General features: G+C 47.3%; 1 protein-coding gene across 2 annotated transcripts in view; it reads left to right on the top strand.

Annotated features, from left to right (window-relative positions):
* Positions 1-26,057, top strand: part of CHRND (cholinergic receptor nicotinic delta subunit) — a 63,589-nt gene extending 37,532 nt beyond the window's left edge. For both annotated transcript variants that reach the window (XM_063916539.1, XM_063916538.1), the window contains 2 exons: positions 1,330-1,448; positions 24,952-26,057. In XM_063916539.1, the coding sequence (XP_063772609.1) occupies positions 1,330-1,448; positions 24,952-25,134 (302 nt within the window). In that variant the 3' untranslated portion in view covers positions 25,135-26,057. The remainder of the gene's footprint in view (positions 1-1,329; positions 1,449-24,951) is intronic.
* The last annotated feature ends 945 nt before the right edge of the window (positions 26,058-27,002 follow it).

The following is a 27,002-nucleotide window of genomic DNA, read 5'->3' as shown; positions in this document are numbered from 1 at the left end:
GGATAAGGTGAAGGGGCGGGAGGTTTAGGTTTAGAGGAGCCATCCAGGAGTTTTAGGCTGAGGCTGCGGGGTGGGGGTAGGTTACTGTTAGGCTGCGGAGTGGGGGGGATAGGGTTAGGCCCCCCCAGGGAGGGTTAGGGTTAGGCTGCAGGGAAGGGGGACTTAGGTTTAGGCACCACTGGAGGAAGATTAGGGTTAGTCACTAAGGGGGGAGGTTAGGGTTAGGCTGCAGGAAGGGGGGGTTAAGCTTAGGGGTTAGGAGACAGGGAGGAACACCCTTAACTCACCCCTGTCGGGCTTGCTGTTATTGGGATCCCGCTGTCGGTATTATGACCATCGTTATCTTGTACGCCGGGATTACATACTGAAACTGCCAGGTGTATGTGCAAAAGATACATCTACTAATAGGCACATATGCACTTAGTTGCTGGTCCGCATGCATTTGCCTGAGCATAACTTCACTCTCTGAATTCCTGCAGCTTCGCATAGCCAAATATACATGCATTCACTTTCTAGGCATGTACAGTTCAATCTCATGCATTTTATGTTCTGCAGGCTGGACTATTATACCCCATTCACACCAAAATCCACTGGTCCAGCCTGGGACACTGAATACGGGTTTCAAGCTGTCTAACAGCAGCTTGAACCATGTTCACACCGCAGGCTGGACCCAGGATATTGCCATGGCTTCTCCTCTGCCGACTCTTGGAGACATCATCTCTAAATGCCAGTGAGCTGGCTCTCCATACTGCCCCATAGCCCGGGTCCTTCCTGTGAGCCGGCTCTCCATATTGCCCTATAACCTGGGCCCTTCCTGGCACCAACCCTGCTTTCTACCAAAGTTGGATTCCCTGGTCACTGGACCCGAGTTACTTATTGGGGACCCTTTCACATGAGCCACGACCTGATTTAACCTGGCAATAGCCCAGGTTATTGCAGCAGTGTGACATGGGTATTACTCACTCTGTCCCAGCCCCTATATACAATGGCACCAACCAGAAACAGTGTACCAATTCTTTGTACTCCACAACTATTTCAATTAAATGTGGTGGATTGTTTGATGCAATTTATGTATCTGGCAAAGACTTTCAATGTGTGAAGGGCTTTACTCTTTCAGGAGCATATTTATTGTTGTATGCTGTCTGCCCCGATTTTAAGGATTCCTTCTTGTAATAAATGTTGGCACTAGGGAATGCTTATGTAGCTGAATGTATCATTACTCAGTCACTGGGAGAGGGGATCCCATAGGACCCCGTCCCAGCGATCAGTAGAAGTAAACTGATCATATCACTTTGGAGTTTATTACCTTTCCCTTCCTTTCCCTTGTAGGGGTAAATCCACTGAATGCCGACGGTACACAGGACCAACTGTATGGTGAAATGAAGCCAGCCATCGATGGGGCTAACTTTATTGTCAAGCACATGACAGAAAAGAACAATTACAATGAGGTAAGCATGGGTGTTATCTTATGCTATATCACATTCTAAAATGGCCTCTTTTATTTACAGGGATTCTCCTGATGGAACCAATGGCGTTTCTATAATGGATGCATTGTGTGCGGTCCCACACTGCACCTATGTTTTAATATCTACCTTTCCAGAGTCCCGCATCAGGCAATGCAGTCGCGGCAAGAATCACAGCCAAAATGTCCGCCACGCATGTGCAGTAGTAAAATTAGTCTCCAGAAACTCTGGCACAATGCTGGAGTCTACTGCACTGTGGAGAGGAGTGGGCCCACCCGGAGTCTGCACATGGGCCCCCTCCTCTGTTAAAACACCCCTCAGTAGTACTGACTATTTTTTTAGTCAGTCACCGTGACTCACCTTACCCCTTTCACACATGCGCATAAACCCTGGATTTCTGTATGTGTGAAAGGAAACGAGATCCCTGACCCTGCTTACGACAAGGGGCAGGCTGAGACCAAGAATTTGCCGGCTTGCTAGACCAAGCAATTTCCCAGGTTTGATGTCTGAAAAGGGTATAAGGGTCAGTTTTACAGAGGCGCAGTGCAAATGCAGATGTCTCTTCTCTTGTGACATGCTGTATTTTCCATATTTCCAGATGTAGCCATGTTCAGCTTTGCCGTCATGCATCCTACTTGTGGACTATTGAGCCCATGACTATGATGTGTGTGTGTGTGTGTGTGTGTGTGTACAGGACCGGATAAAGACTTGAGGGGGCCCTGGGCACTTAAGGCAGGGGGGCCCGGGAAAGGGGGGGTATATATTAGATTGTGCATACCCCCCAACATGACACATTCCAGGAGGTACAAAATGCTTTTCTACTTGGACTTCCCTCTTAATATATGATTGGCATCACCTGTCTTGGACTATTTAATTGATAAGAAAAAAATGTCAACACAGGTGATTGCAATCATAAATTAAGAGGGAAGTCTAGGTAGAGAGCATTTTGTACCTCCTGGAATGGGTCATATTGGGATGTATGGATTGTGTCCAGTATATTCAATTTTAACTAATGGTGTATATTAGGGTAGTACGGATGGTGTAATGGTTAGCATTACTGCCTCACAGCACTGTGGTCATGGGTTCAATTCCAACTAAGGCCCTACCTGTGTGGAGTTTGTATATTTTCCCCGTACCTGAGTGGGTTTCCTCCGGGTACTCCGGTTTCCTCCCAAAATCCAAAAATATACTGGTAGGTAAATTGGCTCCCAACAAAAAAAATTAACTCTAGTGTAAATGTGTGTGTGTACATGTGGTAGTGACTATAGATTGTAAGCTCCACTGGGGCAGGGACTGATGTGAATGGTCACATATTCTCTGTAAAGCACTGCGGAATATGCGTGCTCTATATAAATAACTGGTAATAATATATTAGATTTGAACCAATAGTTTAATAGTCTCTGTACTGTTTATATCACAAACTAATTGAGAGACAACTATTTTATAAAGTTTTCTTGTAGTGGAACAAACCCAGATACCTCAATCTGAAAATCGCCACCAGTGACTTATGTTTACCTCAGCATGTGTGGTTAATGAAAACTTGGTTACTGCCACCAGCAGAGGAACCAAAAAACATTAAATGTATGGATACCAGACAGTCCTCTGCAGCTATCTGCATCCAGAATTGTTAATTGCAAACTCACTTAAACTTTGGTATGTAGTTTGGGCCATACAGGCTCGCAGATTCACCAAGAGACACAGAGAATATGCTAGAATTAATTATATTTTAATTTAAACAAACTCGTCCAAGGTAAGAGTATACAAAATTATTATAAATGTGCAGAAATACAATACATATAAATCTCAAACAAAAAAGGAAAACATATGCAGAACCTAGCACTTACATTAAAGCACTTAGTTGATGCTGTTGTGAGGGACTTCACAATAGAGTTTAAAGTCTCATCTCTCAGTATACAACTGAATGCCTAAGAGGCAATTAGCGGTGTGGCCTAGCTACTGTGAGGAACAGACACACTTGCCTTGAGCTCCCCACTCCCAGAGGCTTAAACTGGTTATTTTTAACCAAAACCCCTCACAAAGTACCCCAGTTTATAGACCCCCCACCTACAGCACTCAGGGGGAAACTTAGACTGCGACCTCAGAATCGGGGAGCAACTGGAAAAAGCTCCTGCGGATTGAGGCCCAGTCGCACCGTCCAGCCTGGGGCCTCGATTTTGGTGTGGACCCGACGCGGCCTCCTGCCGTCCCGCAAGCCACCGAATACCCTCCGGATGCAGGACCCCCCCTCACAACGGTGCTTAACTACCTACTGCTGCCGCTAATAATAACACTCACCTAATAAACGGCGCTGGGTGCTGCTCCAGCCAGGAGTGTTCCGTCCGGCGGCCATATTGGAAGGGGCAGACTTCCAGGACGGGCCCCGCACAGCAAGCTGCACCTATCGGACAGACCCGGTGAGACTCTCCACCCGACGGCTCCGCTCACCGCCGGACGCGTCTGCTAGACCTGCCCGACCTCCGACCCTCACCACATCTCCTCCACACTCGGCGCACGGACCCGCCCGTCGGCCATCTTGGAGGTGGCGTCCGGCCGCGGCAAGCTCCACACCACCAACGCAACCCTCCACACACGCTACGGAGGCCTCCCTGCTACCGGACCCCCCCCCCCCCCCGAAGGTACACAACCCCCCACAGCTACTCACACTCACCCTGTCCACAAATTAGCACTCCTATCACGAGTGAATTGCCCGGCGGCCATATTGGAGGTGGCAATCACCAATAGCAGGCACCACACCACCGTTTGCACTGCTCGGCCGGGCCCGGTGCGGCCCCACACAGGGCTCCGCTCACCACTGGACACTTTTGCCTGAATTGCCAGGCTACTGCCGCACCCTACTCCCGCACACTAAACGGACCCGCTTGGCGGCCATCTTAGAGGTGGCAGAGGCAGCAGCTCCACACCACCAACACCGCCCTCATCAAATACTGTGGATCCTGGCTGGGGGACCCCGCTGGACATTCCTTGGGACCCTGTGCCTTTGCTTTATTGGGAGCACACACACACTCGGCCCTCGAGACACCGGCCGACATACCACCGTCTCAAAGCACAGCTCCTGAACCCCCCCTCCCTCTGGATGGTGCTGCTCATCCGCGCCCTCCATTCCATTCCTATCTTACAGAGCCCAGTTCCTCACTACATGCGCTTTTTCTAATTCGCCTGATGAAGATCTACCTCTAAATCATGGGGTGGCCTGACCTGAACGGGGACTCAGCTGCACGCTGCTATTATTAACACCACCTGCCTCTAATGCATCTACTTCAATGAGACCTTAACTGCCATTTTTTCACGGGAAGCCCCATAACATTCATTCCGTATTGCAGAACTTTCCATTTTCACTTTTATTTTTTCTCACGGAATGCCACAGAAGCGCCGAAAGGCCCCTGCTCCATCCAAACCCAGTATTATCAGGGCGTGGGAAAAAGCAGGTTCTCTGCCGAAACAATCACCTGGAGCTGAAAGCGCTCTGAACATGGCTGGTGCCTCTCGTACCGACCCCCCTTTGTCGGCTCAGGATGTGATCGCCATAGTCACTAAAACGATACAGTCAGAGATGAGATCGGCCCTAGCAGATTTTAAATCGGAATTGGAAGACCTAGGTTCCAGAACGGGCACTCTCGAACAGAAGGTAGATGAAATCTGCCAATACCAAAGCGTCATGGATCAAGAATTTACGGATCTACGGGCAGAGATGGAAACATATAAAGACCAGCTCGAGGATATTGAAAACCGAAATAGGCGGAATAACATCCGCGTACGCAACATCCCGGAAACAATAACTGCCGACGCACTACCAGCCTACCTAAAGGACCTTTTTCTCCACATAAGCCCTGACATCTCAGTGGACCTTCTTCATTTGGACCGAGCCCATAGGGCCCTCCGCCCAAAACCGCCCTCGACCCAACCACCACGGGACGTTATCCTCCGCTTTCACTATTTTAAAGCGAAAGAGCAAATTATAACTGCTGTTAGAGGGCTCTCAACGGTCTCCCATTCTGGGTCTCAGCTTCAACTCTTTCAGGACCTGGCACCATCGACCCTAAAGAAAAGGAGAGATCTATTGAATGTCACCAAGACTTTGAGGACCCACTCTATTAAATACAAGTGGGGCTTCCCCTTCCAATTATTGGTCAACAGAAATGGCACGACCCACGCTGTCAAGACCCCAAATCAAGGATACGATTTACTGAAGTCGTTTGGTCTCCTAGAAGATGTTCCAGAAATATGCCGACAACCTGCTTCACCCTCTAGACCCGTGGCACCATCGAAGGAATGGACCCCGGCTTAATTATATTAATTACATTAGTCATACTAACATAGAAAACTCTGCCCCACACTCTATTAATGTTAATTCTTCATATATCTCTTGATGCTCTTTAACAATAAGTTTGATAATTGTCCTATAGACAATCCTGGCGCCCTTTTTCTTTCCTTTTCTCTTTATCCTCTTGCCTCAGGCATTAATATGTTAACATGTTGATATTGACCCCTGTTCTCCCTTAGGCCACCCCGTTCTTTTTAGTTGTTAACTTGATATGTTCACTAAGCTTCACGTTCAACGAATTTTGCTGTTTCTACACACCCTCACACTCAGATGGATGTGTCAGAACGACACTCCCTCTGTCTACAATGGACCTAGCTCCACTATAGGAGTAGGTCCCCTTCTCTCCCCCCCGATTCTTAACCCCTCTCTCACTATCTTTAACCTTCTCCATGTTCTCCCCCCCTGCCCTTCCCGCCAGTCGGGGTGTGAACCCCATCTGCTACTGTGCTCTTTTTCTTTTGACCCACCATGAAGTTGACAGTTTTAACTCTCAATGTAAACGGTCTTAACTCCCCAACCAAAAGGGCTATGGCCATCCAATACCTCCACAGGCGTAAATCTAGCATTGTAATGCTGCAAGAGACACATCTCAAGACTCCCCATTCTTCCCTCACGACCAAACAATATCCCACGGCCTTTCACTCCTCCATGAACGCTAAACGTCGAGGTACTGCGATTCTCATCCACCACAACACACCTATCACCATACATGACTCTATCTCCGACCCACTGGGTCGTTTTCTTATCCTTAAGGGTACGTATAACAACGCCCCAATTATATTGGCCTCAGTCTATGCCCCTAATGACCAACAAGGTTCCCTCTACGCCACATTCTTTAATCAACTTACCCAAATGCCCTGAGGACTTATCATTATAGGAGGGGATTTTAATACTATCACGGACCCCAAACTAGATAGATCACGCCCCTCTAACACTCCCCCCAAACACGCCAAGACATCTAAGGCGCTCATGTCACGATTGGCCCTTCACGATCTATATGACGCATGGAGAGTACAATACCCCAACGCGAGAGGTTTCACACATTACTCTCCCCCCCATGACCTACACACTCGCATTGACTACTTTTTTGTAGACCGTGCCACATCTCAATCTCTTGTAGGCGCTCAGACCCTCCCTATACCATGGTCAGATCACCTAGCAATCGAACTAGAAATTTCTTCTCATATAGGCCCCCGACCTACCCGCCACTGGCGACTGAATGAATCCCTCTTCTTGAAACAATCAAATGTTGAGACTATCGCTACAGCTCTCACGGATTTTATTACCCTCAACACTACCCCTGATATCCCCACATCCATCCTGTGGGAAGCTCATAAGGCTACCCTCCGGGGCACCCTTATCAATTTGTCAGCTGCATCTAAGAAGTCAGAGATGTCACGCATACTAGAGCTAGAAAAGACACTAACATCCCTGACAGACCTACACCACAATCATCCTAAAAGACGCACTTATCTAAAGATACTCGCTGTTAAGGGACAACTATCGCAAATCTTATCTAAAAAGGCAGCACAAACTCTTTTGTGGGTTCGACAAACTTTTTATGAAAAATCAGATAAAGCAGACACCATCTTGGCTCGCAAGCTGAGAGCTAAACGCACTCGCAACCGTATTCTTAAGCTAAAATGCACAGACGGCACTATTACCCATGACCCTCAAGTTATGACCAGACAATTCCGCCAATTCTATGAATCACTTTACAATCTCTCACACAACCCCTCTACCGTACCATCAGATATCACCTCTCTTACCCAATACTTGAATTCATGCTCTCTACCCACGTTATCCGTGGCACAGCTTCAAAGCCTTAATGCAACGATCACTGATGAAGAGATTAGATTAGCCATCAAATCGCTACGCCGCTCTGCAGCGCCAGGGCCTGATGGCTTCACCACCCTATACTACAAAAGATTTGCAGAATCACTGCTACCTATGCTTCGACCCCTCTTCAACTCACTACTGGAGGGAGGCACGCTCGATGACGCCACCACCAGGGCCAACATCATAATTATCCCTAAACCGCAGAGAGACCCACTAGAGATGGGCAATTATAGGCCTATCTCTCTTTTAAATGTCGATTTAAAACTTTTCGCTAAGATTCTTGCCATGCGCCTTTCCCCTATATTGACGTCCTTGGTTCACCCAGACCAGGTGGGCTTTATCCCCAACAGGCAGGCTTCCGATAATACGAGGCGTCTGATCAACCTTATTCAAATAGCAACAACCCGCTCGCTGTCGACCCTGGTGGTGGCGCTCGACGCTGAGAAAGCCTTTGACAGGGTGGCTTGGCCATTTCTGACTCAAACCCTACACCATATGGGATTTCGAGGCGCTTTTCTCAATGGTATTAACTCCCTCTATCACAACCCTTCCGCTTCCGTGTTAGTAAATGGCCTCGCCTCCGAGCCCTTCCAAATAAAAAACGGCACCCGACAGGGCTGCCCCCTCTCTCCCTTGTTGTTTGCCCTTGTCATGGAACCTCTCGCAGCCAGAATAAGGCTTAATAGCAATATCACGGGTATAGGAGTAGGTCACTCGGCCCACAAGATAGCAATGTATGCGGACGATGTAATATTGACATTGACCAACCCCACTGTCTCCCTCCCAACCTTATTTGCTGAGACTCACATTTATGGCTCACACTCAAATTATAACATCAACACAGATAAAACAGAATTCTTAGACATCAACATCCCACACTCAGACTTAACACTACTTCAAATGAACTTCCCTTTCCGCTGGCAACCTGAGAAGCTTAAATACTTGGGAGTCTATCTAACAAAATCGTATCCCCGACTATACGCAGCCAACTTCCCAAGACTGCTTGCCTCTATCAAAACGGACCTATTAGCGTGGAATAAACAATATATTTCATGGTTCGGACGTACTGCGGCGGTCAAAATGAACGTTCTACCCCGCTTATTATATTTATGGCAGACGCTCCCAATCCACATCCCTACGTCAATCCTTAAAAATCTGCAGCGCGACATTTCAAATTTTATATGGGCAACCAAAAAACCAAGAGTTAAGATGCGAATACTACACAAACATCAATCCACAGGAGGTATAGGCATACCTGATCTAATCAAATACTACCGAGCCACCCACCTAGCATCATGCATTCACTGGCACGCCCCGCCCAACCAGAAAGTCTGGACACATATAGAAGCCCACACATTATCGGTATACTCCCCTTCCACCCTCTTATGGTGCCTGCGTACACAACGCCCACCAACCTCAACTATGCTCCCCACAATACGATTCACGCTATCCATATGGGACTACTGCACACGATTATACAAACTCCGCTCATTTCACCCCCTCCTGGTCCCCTTATGGAACAATCCTATCTTCACTCCTGGTATAGACCACTGTCATTTCCCACATTGGACTGCCCACAATATTTTGTTTCCCTTGGATCTAGCTCCCCTACATACCTTCCCGGACTTTGCTAATCTACAATCGCGCTTTAACCTCCCCCACAGAGTATTTTACCAATTTTTACAAATCCGACACTTCCACCACTCGCTTCACCGTTCCTCCCCAGGCACTCCCCTCACACCCACCTCAGCTATCGAATCCCTGTGTCGCTCACATCACTTATCTAAAGGTCTTATCTCGTCAATCTATCAGATTTTGCTATCACACAATCAACCTGCTAAGGAATCCCACGAACTGGCATGGGAGAATGACACGGGGGAGGTTCTCACCCCCAAAGACTGGTCCCTAATTAAACTGGCCATATCAAAATGCTCAATTTCAGTGGGCATTAAAGAGAATGCTTACAAACTATATACCAGATGGTATTTGGTGCCGACCCGACTCCGTGCAATTTTCCCTGATGCCTCGGATCTTTGCTGGCGACAATGTGGCCAGAGAGGATCCTTATTACACGTTTGGTGGACGTGTCCTGTTATAAGTCAATACTGGAAGGAAATACACAAACTAATTAAACATATCACTGACTTTGACATGCCCTCTTCACCCTTTTATTCTCTCTTAGCCAGACCGATCCCCAACCTTCCACGTCCCACGCTCAAACTAATCAACCACATACTTAACACAGCGAAGTGTCAGATCGCATCGCACTGGAAATCCACAACCCCCCCCTCCCGTCCCTGCTACTATCAACGCCATATGGTCAATTTACAGGCTGGAACGAATCTCCTCGGTCCTTCATGACACCCCGACTCAATTTATCCGCGTTTGGTCACTTTGGACCGATTACTACAACGCCGAACCTCCCTTGTCAACCATCTAAAATCATCTGAATTCACCTAGCATGATGCTACACCCCGACTGGCAAACCCCCCCCCACTACTTGTATCTTATGATTGCATCTCCGATTTTGTAATTCCTATCCCCAATCCCACCTCCCCCCACCCACTCTATCACCCTCTCTCTCCCCCTTTCTTTCTCTTATTCTTTTTATCTGCACCCTTACTACCTTCCTGTCTTTCCCCATACATAATCACTAAAGTTCTATACTATTTTCCTCTTCCATCTTTCCTACAATCTACTACACATATTTTTTCTATCAGATTTTTAACCAGTATATTCTTCTCCACATATATAAAATGTTAAATTCTATCTCAATGTTATAATGAGCTACACTCCTATTGATCTTCGATGATATATATTAGACCGCAGACGCTTGTTACAGTATAATGATGTTTGGCTAAGATTTCATAATAAGCCTGCTGTTTTTCCCTCACGAGTTGTAACCTAATTCTATTTCACCCAATAAAATATTCTTTCAAAAAAAAAAAAAGAGGCAATTAGCACTGACCCTTGAGGGAGAAGCCAAGTTATACCTGTTTATTATTAATAGGATTTTAGTACCAACCGGTAAATCCTTTTCTCTTAGTCCGTAGAGGATGCTGGGGACTCCAAAAGGACCATGGGGTATAGACGGATCCGCAAGACTTAAACTGGGTGTGAACTGGCTCCTCCCTCTATGCCCCTCCTCCAGACCTCAGTTAGAAAACTGTGCCCAGGAGAGATGGACATTTCGAGGAAAGAATTTATTGTTATAAACACGGTGAGTGTCCTACCAGCTCACACCTCAAACACACCGTAGAATGTGGCATTCAGTAGAATACCAGCCCACGGCATGAACAAAACACAGCCACATGCTGAGAGAATATGTAACACAAACCATGTGTCCACATAAGCAAAAATAAGACCCTGCATGCCATGGCATGAAAAACGGTAGCAACCGCCTGACAGAGAAGACACACCACCAGGGTGTAACCAAAAACATTAACTGCAGACACCGTACGCACTGGGACGGGCGCCCAGCATACTCTACGGACTAAGAGAAAAGGATTTACCGGTAGGTACTAAAATCCTATTTTCTCATACGTCCTAGAGGATGCTGGGGACTCCAAAAGGACCATGGGGTTTATACCAAAGCTCCAAAACGGGCGGGAGAGTGCGGATGACTCTGCAGCACCGAATGAGCAAACAAAAGGTCCCCAACAATCAGGGTATCAAACTCGTAGAGCATAGCAAAAGCGTTTGATCCCGACCAATAATCCGCTCGGCAAAGTTGAACTGCCTAGACTCCTCGGGCATTCGCCCAAGAAGAGCCCATCTTTCCATTAGAATGGGCTTCCACCGACTTCGGTCACGGCAATCCAACCGTAGAACAAACATGCCAAATCGTATCACAGATTCAGCGTGTAACAGACTACATACTGCAGTCGCCCCAAGCATGTTGGGAGCATACCGAACAAACAGAGCCTCTGTTTCTCCAAACTGAGCCAAATTTGCGACCTAAATATTCAAATCCCCGGTAACACCGAGAGACTTTGAATCAGCTAATGCCTACGTAACCACCGGCATCAAAAATAGACTGTTTTCTGCGAAACCCAGAAACCACTCTTTGGCAGAACTACAATCCGAGTTCACAATTCCTCTCTATCCACATGGAAGATCCAACAAGGCTCTTGTGATACAAAACCACCACTTCCGACACCCGCCTTGCGGACGCCAAAGCCAATAGCATGACCACTTTCCACGAGATAATTTTTTTAATTTTTTTAAAGAAAATAATAAGGCCATACTGCACCGCAATGGAGCCTAACTGTAGGCCTGCATCCACACCGGCTTGTAAGTATGGATAAGAACGACCTAGCTGAAAGTCTTCCGTAGGAATCATCCTGGATTCACACCAAGACACAGAATTACGCCAACCACGGCGGTAAGGCTTTGCCGTTACTTCTTTCCTAGCCTGAAACATTGAGGAAATGGCTTCACTGGAAACATCCTTCCGGCTTAGGATATGGCATTCAACCGCCACGCCGTCAGACGCAGTCGCGGTAAGTCTTGATACACGCCCTGATCTAACTGTAACAGTTCCTCACGTAAAGGAAGAGGGCAGGAATCTCCCATGAGCAAATCATGAAAAACTGGATAGCAAACCCTCCTTGGCTAGATCAGATCCAAGAGGATCGCCTGAACCTTTGTTCTTCTTACGTTTATCACCTTCAGAAAAAATGAAAGAGGAGAGGCCACATAGACCGACTAAAACCACCCACGGTGTCACGAGGGTGTCCACTGCTATAGCTTGAGTGTCCCTTGACCTGAAACAATATCCCTGAGGCCTCTCGTTGAAGCGAGACGCCAACGTGACCAATTGCGACCCTCCACAAAAAGTTGTCACGTCTGTGAAAACTTCTCGATGATGACTGAATTTTTCCCGGATGGTTATTGCGTCAGCAGAGGAAATCTATTTCTCCTTCGCTTACCACCGGAACGAATACTGCTAATATAGTGTTTACCAGACTTTTCGCCCCACGGCAAAACTGTGCATCTTCTGCCATTGCCGCTTGCTCCTTGTTCCGTCATAGAGAGAACCGAGCAGACACCACAGGAGTGATGTCCTGGCCTTTAGGATTATATTCCGGTGCATGTGCAGGTGAGACCCGGACCACAATATGTCGACTAACCGATAGTGGGTAATAAACAGGGAAACAGTGAATTTATGTATCACAACTAGTGATGTGCACCGGACATTTTTCGGGTTTTGTGTTTTGGTTTTGGATTCGGTTCCGCAGCAGTGTTTTGGATTCGGACGCGTTTTGGCAAAACCTCCCTGAAAATTTTTTGTCAGATTCGGGTGTGTTTTGGATTCATGTGTTTTTTTTAAAAAAAACCCTCAAAAACAGCTTAAATCATAGAATTTGGGGGTCATTTTGACCCCATAGTATTATTAACCTCAATAACCATAATTTACACTCATTTTCAGTCTATTCTGAACACCTCACACCTCACAATATTATTTTTAGTCCTAACATTTGCACCGAGGTCGCTAGATGGCTAAGCTAAGCGACACAAGTGGCCGACACAAACACCTGGCCCATCTAGGAGTGGCACTGCAGTGTCAGGCAGGATGGCACTTCAAAAAAAATACTCCCCAAACAGCACATGATGCAAAGAAAAAAAGAGGCGCACCAAGGTCGCTGTGTGACTAAGCTAAGCGACCAAAGTGGCCGACACAAATACCTGGTCCATCTAGGAGTGGCACTGCAGTGTCGGGCAGGATGGCACTTCAAAAAAATAGTCCCCAAACAGCACATGATGCAAAGAAAAAAAGAGGCGCACCAAGGTAGCTGTGTGACTAAGCTAAGCGACACTAGTGGCCGACACAAACACCTGGCCCATCTAGGAGTGGCACTGCAGTGTCAGGCAGGATGGCACTTCAAAAAAATAGTCCCCAAACAGCACATGATGCAAAGAAAAATGAAAGAAAAAAGAGGTGCAAGATGGAATTGTCCTTGGGCCCTTCCACCCACCCTTATGTTGTATAAACAGGACATGCACACTTTAACGAACCCATCATTTCAGCGACAGGGTCTGCCACACGACTGTGACTGAAATGACTGGTTGGTTTGGGCCCCCACCAAAAAAAGAAGCAATCAATCTCTCCTTGCACAAACTGGCTCTACAAAGGCAAGATGTCCACCTCATCATCATCCTCCGATTCCTCACCCCTTTCACTGTGTACATCCCCCTCCTCACAGATTATTAATTCGTCCCCACTGGAATCCACCATCTCAGGTCCCTGTGTACTTTCTGGAGGCAATTGCTGCTGGTGAATGTCTCCACGGAGGAATTGATTATAATTCATTTTGATGAACATCATCTTCTCCACATTTTCTGGAAGTAACCTCCTACGCCGATTGCTGACAAGGTGAGCGGCTGCACTAAACACTCTTTCAGAGTACACACTGGAGGGAGGGCAACTTATGTAGAATAAAGTCAGTTTGTGCAAGGGCCTCCAAATTGCCTCTTTTTCCTGCCAGTATACGTACGGACTGTCTGACGTGCCTACTTGGATGCGGTCACTCATATAATCCTCCACCATTCTTTCAATGGTGAGAGAATCATATGCAGTGACAGTAGACGACATGTCAGTAATCGTTGGCAGGTCCTTCAGTCCGGACCAGATGTCAGCACTCTCTCCAGACTGCCCTGCATCACCGCCAGCGGGTGGGCTCGGAATTCTTAGCCTTTTCCTCGCACCCCCAGTTGCGGGAGAATGTGAAGGAGGAGATGTTGACGGGTCACGTTCCGCTTGACTTGACAATTTTCTCACCAGCAGGTCTTTGAACCTCTGCAGACTTGTGTCTGCCGGAAAGAGATACAACGTAGGTTTTAAATCTTGGATCGAGCACGGTGGCCAAAATGTAGTGCTCTGATTTCAACAGATTGACCACCCGTGAATCCTGGTTAAGCGAATTAAGGGCTCCATCCACAAGTCCCACATGCCTAGCGGAATCGCTCTGTTTTAGCTCCTCCTTCAATGTCTCCAGCTTCTTCTGCAAAAGCCTGATGAGGGGAATGACCTGACTCAGGCTGGCAGTGTCTGAACTGACTTCACGTGTGGCAAGTTCAAAGGGTTGCAGAACCTTGCACAACGTTGAAATCATTCTCCACTGCGCTTGAGTCAGGTGCATTCCCCCTCCTTTGCCTATATCGTAGGCAGATGTATAGGCTTGAATGGCCTTTTGCTGCTCCTCCATCCTCTGAAGCATATAGAGGGTTGAATTCCACCTCGTTACCACCTCTTGCTTCAGATGATGGCAGGGCAGGTTCAGGAATGTTTGGTGGTGCTCCAGTCTTCGGCACGCGGTGGCTGAATGCCGAAAGTGGCCCGCAATTCTTCGGGCCACCGACAGCATCTCTTGCACGCCCCTGTCGTTTTTTAAATAATTCTGCACCACCAAATTCAATGTATGTGCAAAACATGGGACGTGCTGGAATTTGCCCAGATTTAATGCACGCACAATATTGGTGGCGTTGTCCGATGTCACAAATCCCCAGGAGAGTCCAATTGGGGTAAGCCATTCTGCGATGATGTTCCTCAGTTTCCGTAAGAGGTTGTCAGCTGTGTGCCTCTTCTGGAAAGCGGTGATACAAAGCGTAGCCTGCCTAGGAACGAGTTGGCGTTTGCGAGATGCTGCTACTGGTGCCGCCGCTGCTGTTCTTGCTGCGGGAGGCAATACATCTACCCAGTGGGCTGTCACAGTCATATAGTCCTGAGTCTGCCCTGCTCCACTTGTCCACATGTCCGTGGTTAAGTGGACATTGGGTACAACTGCATTTTTTAGGACACTGGTGACTCTTTTTCTGAGGTCTGTGTACATTTTCGGTATCGCCTGCCTAGAGAAATGGAACCTAGATGGTATTTGGTACCGGGGACACAGTACCTCAATCAAGTCTCTAGTTGCCTCTGAATTAACGGTGGATACCGGAACCACGTTTCTCACCGCCCAGGCTGCCAAGGCCTGAGTTATCCGCTTTGCAGCAGGATGACTGCTGTGATATTTCATCTTCCTCGCACAAGTGGTCTTCCGACTTCCCCTCTGGGATGACGATCCACTCCCAGCAGCAACAACAGCAGCGCCAGCAGCAGTAGGCGTTACACTCAAGGATGCATCGGAGGAATCCCAGGCAGGAGAGGACTCGTCAGACTTGCCAGTGACATGGCCTGCAGGACTATTGGCTTTCCTGGGTAAGGAGGAAATTGACACTGAGGGAGTTGGTGGTGTGGTGTGCAGGAGCTTGGTTACAAGAGGAAGGGATTTAGTTGTCAGTGGACTCCTTCCGCTGTCACCCAAAGTTTTTGAACTTGTCACTGACTTCTGATGAATGCGGTCCAGGTGACGTATAAGGGAGGATGTTCCTAGGTGGTTAACGTCCTTACCCCTACTTATTACAGCTTGACAAAGGCAACACACGGCTTGACACCTGTTGTCCGCATTTGTGTTGAAATAATTCCACACCGAAGAGCTGATTTTTTTTGTATTTTGACCAGGCATGTCAATGGCCATATTCGTCCCACGGACAACAGGTGTCTCCCCGGGTGCCTGACTTAAACAAACCACCTCACCATCAGAATCCTCCTTGTCAATTTCCTCCCCAGCACCAGCAACACCCATATCCTCATCCTGGTGTGCTTCAACAGTGACATCTTCAATTTGACTATCAGGAACTGGACTGCGGGTGCTCCTTCCAGCACTTGCAGGGGGCGTGCAAATGGTGGAAGGCGCAAGCTCTTCCCGTCCAGTGTTGGGAAGGTCAGGCATCGCAACCGACACAATTGGACTCTCCTTGGGGATTTGTGATTTAGAAGAACGCAAAGTTCTTTGCTGTGCTTTTGCCAGCTTAAGTCTTTTCATTTTTCTAGTGAGAGGATGAGTGCTTCCATCCTCATGTGAATCTGAACCACTAGCCATGAACATAGGCCAGGGCCTCAGCCGTTCCTTGCCACTCCGTGTCGTAAATGGCATATTGGCAAGTTTACGCTTCTCATCAGGCGCTTTCAATTTTGATTTTTGGGTAATTTTACTGAACTTTTGTTTTTTGGATTTTACATGCTCTTTACTATGACATTGGGCATCGGCCTTGGCAGACGACGTTGATGGCATTTCATCGTCTCGGCCATGACTAGTGGCAGCAGCTTCAATACGAGGTGGAAGTGGATCTTGATCTTTCCCTATTTTAACCTCCACATTTTTGTTCTCCATTTTTTAATGTGTGGAATGATATGCCAGTATCAATAGCAATGGCCTACTACTATATATACTGCACACAACTGAAATGCACCACAGGTATGGATGGATAGTATACTTGACGACACAGAGGTAGGTACAGCAGTGGCCTATTGTACCGTACTGCTATATATTATATACTGGTGGTCAGCAAACTGTGCAAAATTGAAATGCACCACAGGTATGGATGGATAGTATACTTGACGACACAGAGGTAGGTACAGCAGTGGCCTACTGTACCGTACTGCTATATATTATATACTGGTGGTCAGCAAACTGTGCAAAACTGAAATGCACCACAGGTATGGATGGATAGTATACTTGACGACACAGAGGTAGGTACAGCAGTGGCCTACTGTACCGTACTGCTATATATTATATACTGGTGGTCAGCAAACTGTGCAAAACTGAAATGCACCACAGGTATGGATGGATAGTATACTTGACGACACAGTGGTAGGTACAGCAGTGGCCTACTGTACCGTACTGCTATATATTATATACTGGTGGTCAGCAAACTGTGCAAAACTGAAATGCACCACAGGTATGGATGGATAGTATACTTGACGACACAGAGGTAGGTACAGCAGTGGCCTACTGTACCGTACTGCTATATATTATATACTGGTGGTCAGCAAACTGTGCAAAACTGAAATGCACCACAGGTATGGATGGATAGTATACTTGACGACACAGAGGTAGGTACAGCAGTGGCCTACTGTACTGTACTGCTATATATTATATACTGGTGGTCAGCAAACTGCGCAAAACTGAAATGCACCACAGGTATGGATGGATAGTATACTTGACGACACAGAGGTAGGTACAGCAGTGGCCTACTGTACCGTACTGCTATATATTATATACTGGTAGTCAGCAAACTGTGCAAAACTGAAATGCACCACAGGTATGGATGGATAGTATACTTGACGACACAGAGGTAGGTACAGCAGTGGCCTTCTGTACCGTACTCCTATATATTATATACTGGTGGTTAGCAAAATTATGCACTGTACTCCTACTATATACTGTCTACAATGCAGCACAGATATGGAGTGTTTTTCAGGCAGACAACGTATACTGGTGGTCACTGTCAGCAAAACTCTGCACTGTACTCCTGCTATATAATACAGCTGCTCCCCAGTGCCCACAATTAAGCAGTGTGAGCACAGATATATGCAGCACACTGAGCACAGATATGGAGTGTTTTTCAGGCAGACAACGTACACTGGTGGTCACTGTCAGCAAAACTCTGCACTGTACTCCTCCTATATAATACTGCTGCTCCCCAGTCCCCACAATTAAGCAGTGTGAGCACAGATATATGCAGCACACTGAGCACAGATAAGGAGCGTTTTTTTCAGGCAGAGAACGGATAAAACAGGTGGTCACTGAGCAGCAAAACTCTACACTGTACTCCTCCTATATTAATATACAGCTGCTCCCCAGTCCCCACAATTAAGCAATAAGTAAAGCAAGCACAAATATTTGCATAAACAATACACGGAGTGGACGCCAGCCACGTCCTCTCCCTAACATTTCCAATGCACGAGTGAAAATGGTGGCGACGCGCGGCTGCTTATATAGAATCCGAATCTCGCGAGAATCCGACAGCGGGATGATGACGTTCGGCGCGCTCGGGTTAACCGAGCCATACGGGAGAATCCGAGTATGGCTCGGACCCGTGTAAAAAGTGTGAAGTTCGGGGGGTTCGGTTTCCGAGGAACCGAACCCGCTCATCACTAATCACAACAAGGATTATGCGTCCATTATTAAACATAATGCTATATGACACCCCATATAGCATTAAAAACACTGTGCCCCCCTCCTTCTTACTATACAGTAAATCCTGGTGGGGACCTGAGGAAAATGGCGCTGACTCCTCTGTGAGGGTTAAGCTCCGCCCCCTCCCGGCGCGCTTAAGCCCGCTCAATTATATAAATATATAATACCCTAAAAACTAGCTGGGGACCCTATATACAGGGGGTAACCCCCTGTATAACTTACTTCTTGTCCCAACGCGGCCCAGGGCGCCCCCCCCTGCGCCCTGCACCCACGGAAGCCGTTGGTGTGTGGGAGAAGACACCCGGTGTCCGGGTATGTTCCCCCGCCCGCGATCCTTTTATAAATGCCGCACCCTGCAGGCCGATGGAGAGCGGGAGCAGAGAGCGCAGCGCTACCGCTGCTGCTCCCTCCCGTTCGCGGCGCACTGGCGGGGCGGGTGCCGAAGCATGTCCCCCCGCCAGTGATTTCAGTCTGTTAAATGCTGCCCAGGGCGCTCCACCCCCCCCCCCCCCAGCGTCCTGCACCCTGCAGGCCCGGTGGAGTGCGGGAGCCGGGAGCGCAGCGCTACCGCTGCTGCTTTCTACCGTTCACGGCGCACTGGCGGGGCGGGCACCAAAGTATGTCCCCCCACCAGTGAAGTACAGATTTTATGCTATATGCTGCCCAGGGCGCTCCCTCCCCCCCCCCCCCCCTAGCGCCCTGCACCCTTCAGGTGATGGTAAGCGCGGGAGCAGGGAGCGCAGCGCTACCGCTGTCTCTCCCCCCTACAGCACCCTGGCGGGGTGAACATAGGCTGTGCTCAGGCACCGTAATATGTCCCCCACCAGCATTGTAGACCGTCAGCAACATGCCCCCAGGGCGCTCCCCCCCGGCGCCCTGCACCCTGCCAGAGACGTTGGTGTGTGGGAGCATGGAGCGCAGCGCGACCGCTGCTGTTACCTCCGTTACTGAAGTCTTCTGCCATCACTGAAGTCTTCTTTTCTTCCAATACTCACCCGGCTTCTTTCTTCCGGCTTTTGTGAGGGGATTGACAGCGCGGCTTCGGGAACAAGCAGCTAGGCGCACCAGGTGATCGAACCCTCTGGAGCTAATGGTGTCCAGTAGCCGAGAAGCAGAGCCCTTAAACTAAGAAGAAGTAGGTCCTGCTTCTCTCCCCTCCCTCCCACGATGCAGGGAGCCTGTAGCCAGCAGGTCTGCCTGAAAATAAAAAAACTAACATAGTCTTTCAGAGAAACTCAGGAGAGCTCCCCTAGTGTGTGACCCATCACTCCTGGGCACAAAATCTAGCTGAGGTCTGGAGGAGGGAGGAGCCAGTTCACACCCAGTTTAAGTCTTTATAGTGTGCCCAAGCTCCTGCGGATCTGTCTATACCCCATGGTCCTTTTGGAGTCCCCAGCATCCTCTAGGACGTATGAGAAATTTATTTATTACCAGTTATTTATATAGCGTGCACATATTCCGCAGCGCTTTACAGAGACTATTTGCCCAGTCACATCGGTCCCTGCCCCAGTGGAGCTTACAATCTATATTCCCTATCACATGTATACAAGCACACACACTAAGGTTAATTTTTGTTTGGATCCAGTTGACCTACCAGTATATTTTTGGATTGTGGCAGGAAACCAGAGAACCCGGACGAAACCCACGCAAGTACGGGGAGAATATACAAACTCCACACAGGTAGAGCCATGGTGGGAATCGAACCCATGACCTCAGTGCTGTGAGGCAGTAATGCTAACCATTACACCATTCGTACTGCCCCATCCGTACCAGTTTGCATCTCTACTCCCTCCTACATTTCTGATTTTTAACTAGCTCAATGCTGGACACTGTACATGTCAGGGATTATATGCTTACTTAACATACTGTCTAGCAAATAGCTTAGGGAGGGGGAGTTAGCCCAAAATGGGACACAGACATTCTATTCTCTTGAAGAGGTGAAATTGTATTGTACTTTATTATCTCTGGCCTAAGTGACCAGGTTGTTTGAGGATGAATGATGCAGTCTTCCATCCCCCAAACATTTATGACTGGTACAAAATAAGAGATGCTTATCTATCTGTTCCCTGAACATAGATTTCTCCTTCTCCCATTTCATTGCTGGGGTCTGGATACAAGATCATTATCTCCCCCTTTGACTCTAAAGGGGGGTACTCACGGAGCGATCGCTGCTTAAAATCTAAGCAATCTCACTAGATTGCTTAGATTTTAAGCAGTAATCTCTCCGTGTGTACCCCCCACAGCGGTAGCGATGCACGGCCCCATGCATCGCTATCGCAATCTAGCAGGTTGCTCATTTCACCCGCTGGGTGAAATGAGCGCCCCCCCGTCTCCCCCTGCACGCTCAGCACACATCGCGCTGTGCTGAGCGGGGGAGAGATGTGTGCTGAGCACACATCTCTCCCCAAATACGGCCCTTAAGTATCATCAATTCTTCTCCCTGTTCTGTGCATACATGAGGTCATATGTAGGACACATGCTATTGATCCACCTAAAACCATTTCTTTACATATTCTGACATAAGATACAATTCTGAAATTGCTGTTCTGCGTGTAAATGTAACATCCCCACCTCAGACAACTTAAACAACCTTAAAACACACATAGAAAAATACAGTCTATAATTTATCTTGTTACATGCAAGAATAGCAGCAGGCTCTTTACTACTTATACTGGGACAGACCGTGTGTGTGTGTGTGTGTGTGTGTGTGTGTGTGTGTGTGTGTGTGTGTGTGTGTGTGTGTGTGTGTGTGTGTGTGTGTGTGTGTGTGTGTGTGTCTCTAGACCGGAATGCTTTCATTAGATAACTGGTTACACAGGACCCAGACACCCAGGTGGGGAGATAAAGATGCTGGGATCCCTGGGTCACTTATACCCCTTTTCCACTTGTAGCACGGGTTGCAGCTGGGAGCCTGACACGGCTGCGACCCATGCTAGAGCCCCCTTCTACACTAGCTCACCAACTCAGCATATTGCTGGGTTGGTGACGTTGCTGCTGACGCGGCAGGGGCGGCGCTGGGAGATCACATGATCTTCCAGCGCCGCCCTTCCATACACAGTGAACGGGAGCCGTGTCGCATCGTCACGGCTTCCATTTACACTACACAGCTTACCAGGTTGAACGCGTGTTCAACCCGGCAAGCTACCCGGGTAGGATTCCCGGATCACTTGATCCGGGATTTTGCAGGGGGGGGCCCCGCGCATTTACCCGTGTTTTTAGAGCTAGTGGAAAAGGGGTATTACAGTTCTCTTCTTACCTCCTATCTCTCCTCTGGTTGGGAAGCTCTGTCAGTAGCTCATGAAACATGAAACCTGATAGTCCTTTGTCTCTGATTGTACCGAATACTGCCCTGCTCGCATTCTGGCTGCCTAGTTCTTCTGCTGCACAAGAGGGAGAGCTAGTGATGTCAGTGTTCTCTGGCTGGGGACCCCACTGACAGAGGGGGGCCTGGGGTACAGTATCCTCTGTACCCCCGTCCCCTTTAATCTGGCTATGCATGCATATGCGTGCACATGCTCATAGGAGTACATGGGGGCTGAGAATAGTCGCATCTCGGTGTATTAAGGTGCACCCACGGCACGTGTGCCCGTGCAGCTGTTCCATGGGAAAGATGTATGTGGCTACATCTGTATACACACTTTGGTTATGCACATGGCTTATGATAATGCAATTAAAACATAAAAATTTACAAATATGACAACTAAAATATCTCCTGATGTTTTTATGCTGTCATAACTCATGTAAAAATGTATGTGGTCATATGAATAATATGACCACATAACTGTACATTGAGGAAACGTGTGTATTGGTCAATTTGGGGCTAACCTTTCCAAATCATATGGTTCAAACAGGGGTGCCATAACAGTTTTAGTTTAGAGGGGCAATATATAATCTAATTTTGGCATCCCTAGGTCGCTAAATGTCGCCCCCTCAGGGGCAGCTGGACTTTCCTGCCACATCACCTACAGGATAGCTGTCTAATAACCGCACAAGTGCAGTAGGTCATGGCAATATACAGTAAAGTAATCGGCATCGCTGATGAAATCACTTTAGTTTACACATTGTAGGGACAGGCTCCTATTGGAGTGTCTATCCCTGGATGTGATTTTTAATAGATATGGGTAGAAATCAATTTTTTATTGCTGGAATAGCGGCATTAAGAAATTTTATTTATCATGTCTAATATTCAATAAGTGCCCGATTAAACCCTGTGGAGGCAGCTAGGCAGTCGAAATTTCGGGGCCCCCCTAGCAAATAATCTCTTAATACGTTTTTCATTTTACCAACCAGCAGTCTATGATCTGGAAACTGTAATGTGAATCTGATGTCCATGGTTTATATACTTTAAGTTGTTAATAAGTATATTACATGAGTCTTTAATGTAAAGTTTTTGTTTCTTTGAGCCAATTATTTTTTTCTATCATTTGGAAACAATATAAAGAAGTTTGATTGTAATTTTCTTTCAAGATCAAATCAATATTATTTTGATCGATTGTCATGGAGCCCCTAAAAGGCATGGGGTCCATAGGCTGCTGCCTACTGGTGCTGGCTTACTAACCCCTTTTGTAAAAAATAAAAATAAAATAAATGTTGTTCCGTGTTAGCTAGGGTGAAGGTTAATTACCCACCCGCAGGAAAGGGAGGGTAGGTCAGCCTGCGGGGGAGGAATGGTCAGGTTTCGGCAGCGGGGATAGGGACTTAGGTTTAAGAACCTCTGGGGTGTGGTTAGCGTCAGGCACCAAGGGGGAGGTTAGAGTTAGGCTGCGGGAAGGGAGGGTTAGGGGGTAGGGGAGGGGGAGAACAACACACACTCACCCCTGTCACTCTTTACAACATCGTGGTTCCAACATCCATATTATAACTGCCACAGTTCTGAGCGCCGGCATTTAATACTGAACCCATTAGGTATCACCTTTTATTTCACTGTTGTTGTTTTTTTCTAAAACTGCTTAACCCTTAAGGGCAAATTTACTAAAAATCGTGTTTGGTTGAGATTGTATTCTTGTGTGAGTTTAGCCTGTTTTTCCAACTCAGAGATTTACTAAAGCCAAATACGGATGTAAAAATTAGAAATAGATAGCCAAATACGGAATTAGAAGTCAATAGATCATCGAAGTAAATCGCAAGTACTTTCCATAGACAAGACTACAACTCACGGATTTACTAAGAATTGTCTTTCAAAATCCGGATCACACTCAGACAAAAACTGAAGAATTAAATAGACCCGCCTGTGAGCTGCAAGTTGTGCAGATGCCGGCACATATTAGTGTGATCTGTGTAGTGGTTCTGTGTGTAACAGTGTGAGGAAGTGGTTAGAAAATAGAGAAAAATGCATGGGATCCCCCCAAAGTATAACTAGCAGTGGACTCTGTGAGCCAGTTCTGGTCCTGGAATAACACGGGAGAAAATGCATGGTGGTCCCCCGTATTTCTATGAACCAGCACCGGGCTCAACCAGTGGCGGGGTAATGCCATAGCCAGGGGAACTCGCTTCATGGGGTCTCCCGGCCAAAACATTAAACTCCCCCAACTAGTCAGTCCAGGTCAGGGATTCAGCGGAAAGTGAGGACCCCCCCCCCCCCCCCCAATAATGGGATTACCCCCTCCTGAGTATACCTCAGGCCTGGGTTGAATCCCGGGGCTATCCTTCTCTCAGCCAATTAGCAGGCACTGCCATAACTGCCACCCACATAGGGTCCCCTGGCCATGACATAACCCCCTCTGGTTGAGCCTGGTGCTTGTTCATGGAAATAGGGGGACTCCACGCGGTTGTTTCCTCCTTTTTGCAGGACCAGAACACGGTGCTGGTTATACTTTTGGTGTGTGTTTGGGTAGGGGTACTACCACTTCTTTACACTGTTACACACAGATGCACTGCACAGACCACTCTGATCTGCGCAGGCTTCTGCACAACATGCAGCTCACAGGCAGGCCTGTTGATTTCTGCCTGACACGACTGAACTAGCACACCACTAAACACGATGCATAGACCAGCAAAAAACACAATTCAGTGAAATACAATTCTTAGTAAATTTGCGTGTTTGATCGGAAAAAACTCATTTATCCCACTGATGCCCAGCGTGTTAAATCTTGACCAAACATGCATCTTAGTAAATTTACCGCTTAATATCTATTCACCATAAAAATATTCAGTACTTAATTATTTTTTTATTGACCTTGGAGTCAAATATTTGTTTGTTAAGACAGTATTTTATCTAGATAACATTATCTTCTCTTTTGTACTCTCTTCCATTACTATTTTTTCCTGACCACTGTCTTTGTAGGAGAAAGATAACTGGTACCGCGTTGCTCGGACTGTTGACCGATTGTGCCTCTTTATCGTGACACCCGTTATGCTCATCGGAACCCTGTGGATATTTCTAGGAGGAGCTTATAATGTACCTCCACTCTTTCCATTTGCTGGTGACCCCTATGACTACAAGGAAGGACACAAGAGATTACTATAGAGCCTACCGGCACTCTCCAGCCCCCCCTCAATATCCACTGATGAAAATAATTAGAACAGGGGTTAATGAGAAGTCATAGTCTGTGGCTCTTATTCTGTCTGTCAGGGTGTATTGCCTTGTGGAAGTAGGTATTTCTTGATCTATTCTATTTATAAAAAATCCCTTATTGATTCCAAAATATCACAAATTGCAGCAATGTGTGTTTTACCCCGACTGAAAACAATAAATGGTATAAGTTATTTCTTAAAATGTAAGAATTATTTCTGTTAACATCTGTCTGTAGTTTGCATTATTGTAATAAGGCCCTCATTCCGAGTTGATCGGTCGCAAGGCGAATTTAGCAGAGTTACACACGCTAAGCCGCCGCCTACTGGGAGTGAATCTTAGCTTCTTAAAATTGCGACCGATGTATTCGCAATATTGCGATTACTAACTACTTAGCAGTTTCAGAGTAGCTCCAGACTTACTCTGCCTGTGCGATCATTTCAGTGCTTGTCGTTCCTGGTTGACGTCACAAACACACCCAGCGTTCGCCCAGGCACTCCCACCGTTTCCCCGGCCACTCCTGCGTTTTTTCCGGAAACGGTAGCGTTTTCAGCCACACGCCCCTGAAACGCCGTGTTTCCGCCCAGTAACACCCATTTCCTGTCAATCACATTACGATCGCCGGAGCGAAGAAAAAGCCGTGAGTAAAAATACTTTCTTCATAGTAAAGTTACTTGGCGCAGTCGCAGTGCGAACATTGCGCATGCGTACTAAGCGGATTTTCACTGCGATGCGATGAAAAATACCGAGCGAACAACTCGGAATGAGGGCCTATATTTATCTATTTGCTAGTATGTTTTTGGACTGTTGGAGGAAACCGAAGCAAATATGGCAGAATATACAAACTCCTTCGTATTAAACGTATTTGTAACTTTAAACAGACCTGTTGAATATTTTATCTGGCTCACATGAGAATTATTTGTTACATATGAGACATCGCAGCTACAGGCTTATCTGTGGACTGCAGTCTCGGTGTCACTCTCAGTGACTTCTTAGCCGGGATGACATTGTGTGCAGTATTGAGCTCATAAGAATTGTTACGTCATCTCAGGCAAGGCCGGATTAAGGCTGGTGGGGGCCCAGGGGCAACAAAGTTGTGAGGACCACACAACAAAAATGGCTAATAAAGATCCCTGAGCACCACCCCCCTGACACACCCACACACTGAAACCCTCCTCCCCTCCCCTTTCTACCTGGAGAGGACAGCGCCGGTCCACTGTGTATTGGGCCCCTGGGTCTGACCGCTGCTGTGGGAGCGGGCACCGGAGGAGGGAGAGGCTGCAGTGCATACACACAGCAGCGGGCGGCAGCACCTGACACCCTCCCCTCCTTCCAGGGCCAGATTAAGCTATGGGGGGAAGGCCTGGGGTACTTAAGATAGGGGGAAGGGTGTATATTAGATTCTGTATACCTCCCAACATGACCCATTCCAGGAGGGATAAAATGATCCCTACCAGGACTTCCCTCTTAGTATATGATTGGTGTCACCTGAGTTGAGCTACTGTAACTAAATTAACGTAGAGAGCATTTTGTCTCTGCTGAAATGGGTCATGTTGGGACGTATGGATTGTGTATATTAAATTTAAACCAATGGTGTATATTAGATTTAAACTAATACTGTAGCTCCACCTAACTGAGAGACAACTATTTTTTAGTGATGTGCACCGGACATATTTCGGGTTTTGTGTTTTGGTTTTGGATTCGGTTCCGCGGCCGTGTTTTGGATTCAGACGCGTTTTGGCAAAACCTCCCTGAAAACTTTTTGTCGGATTCGGGTGTGTTTTGGATTCGGGTGTTTTTTTTACAAAAAAACTCAAAAACAG

The sequence above is a fragment of the Pseudophryne corroboree genome, chromosome 4 (genome assembly GCF_028390025.1).
Source record: "Pseudophryne corroboree isolate aPseCor3 chromosome 4, aPseCor3.hap2, whole genome shotgun sequence".
Classification (NCBI taxonomy): domain Eukaryota; kingdom Metazoa; phylum Chordata; class Amphibia; order Anura; family Myobatrachidae; genus Pseudophryne; species Pseudophryne corroboree.
This window is presented reverse-complemented; position numbering and strand designations above follow the sequence as displayed.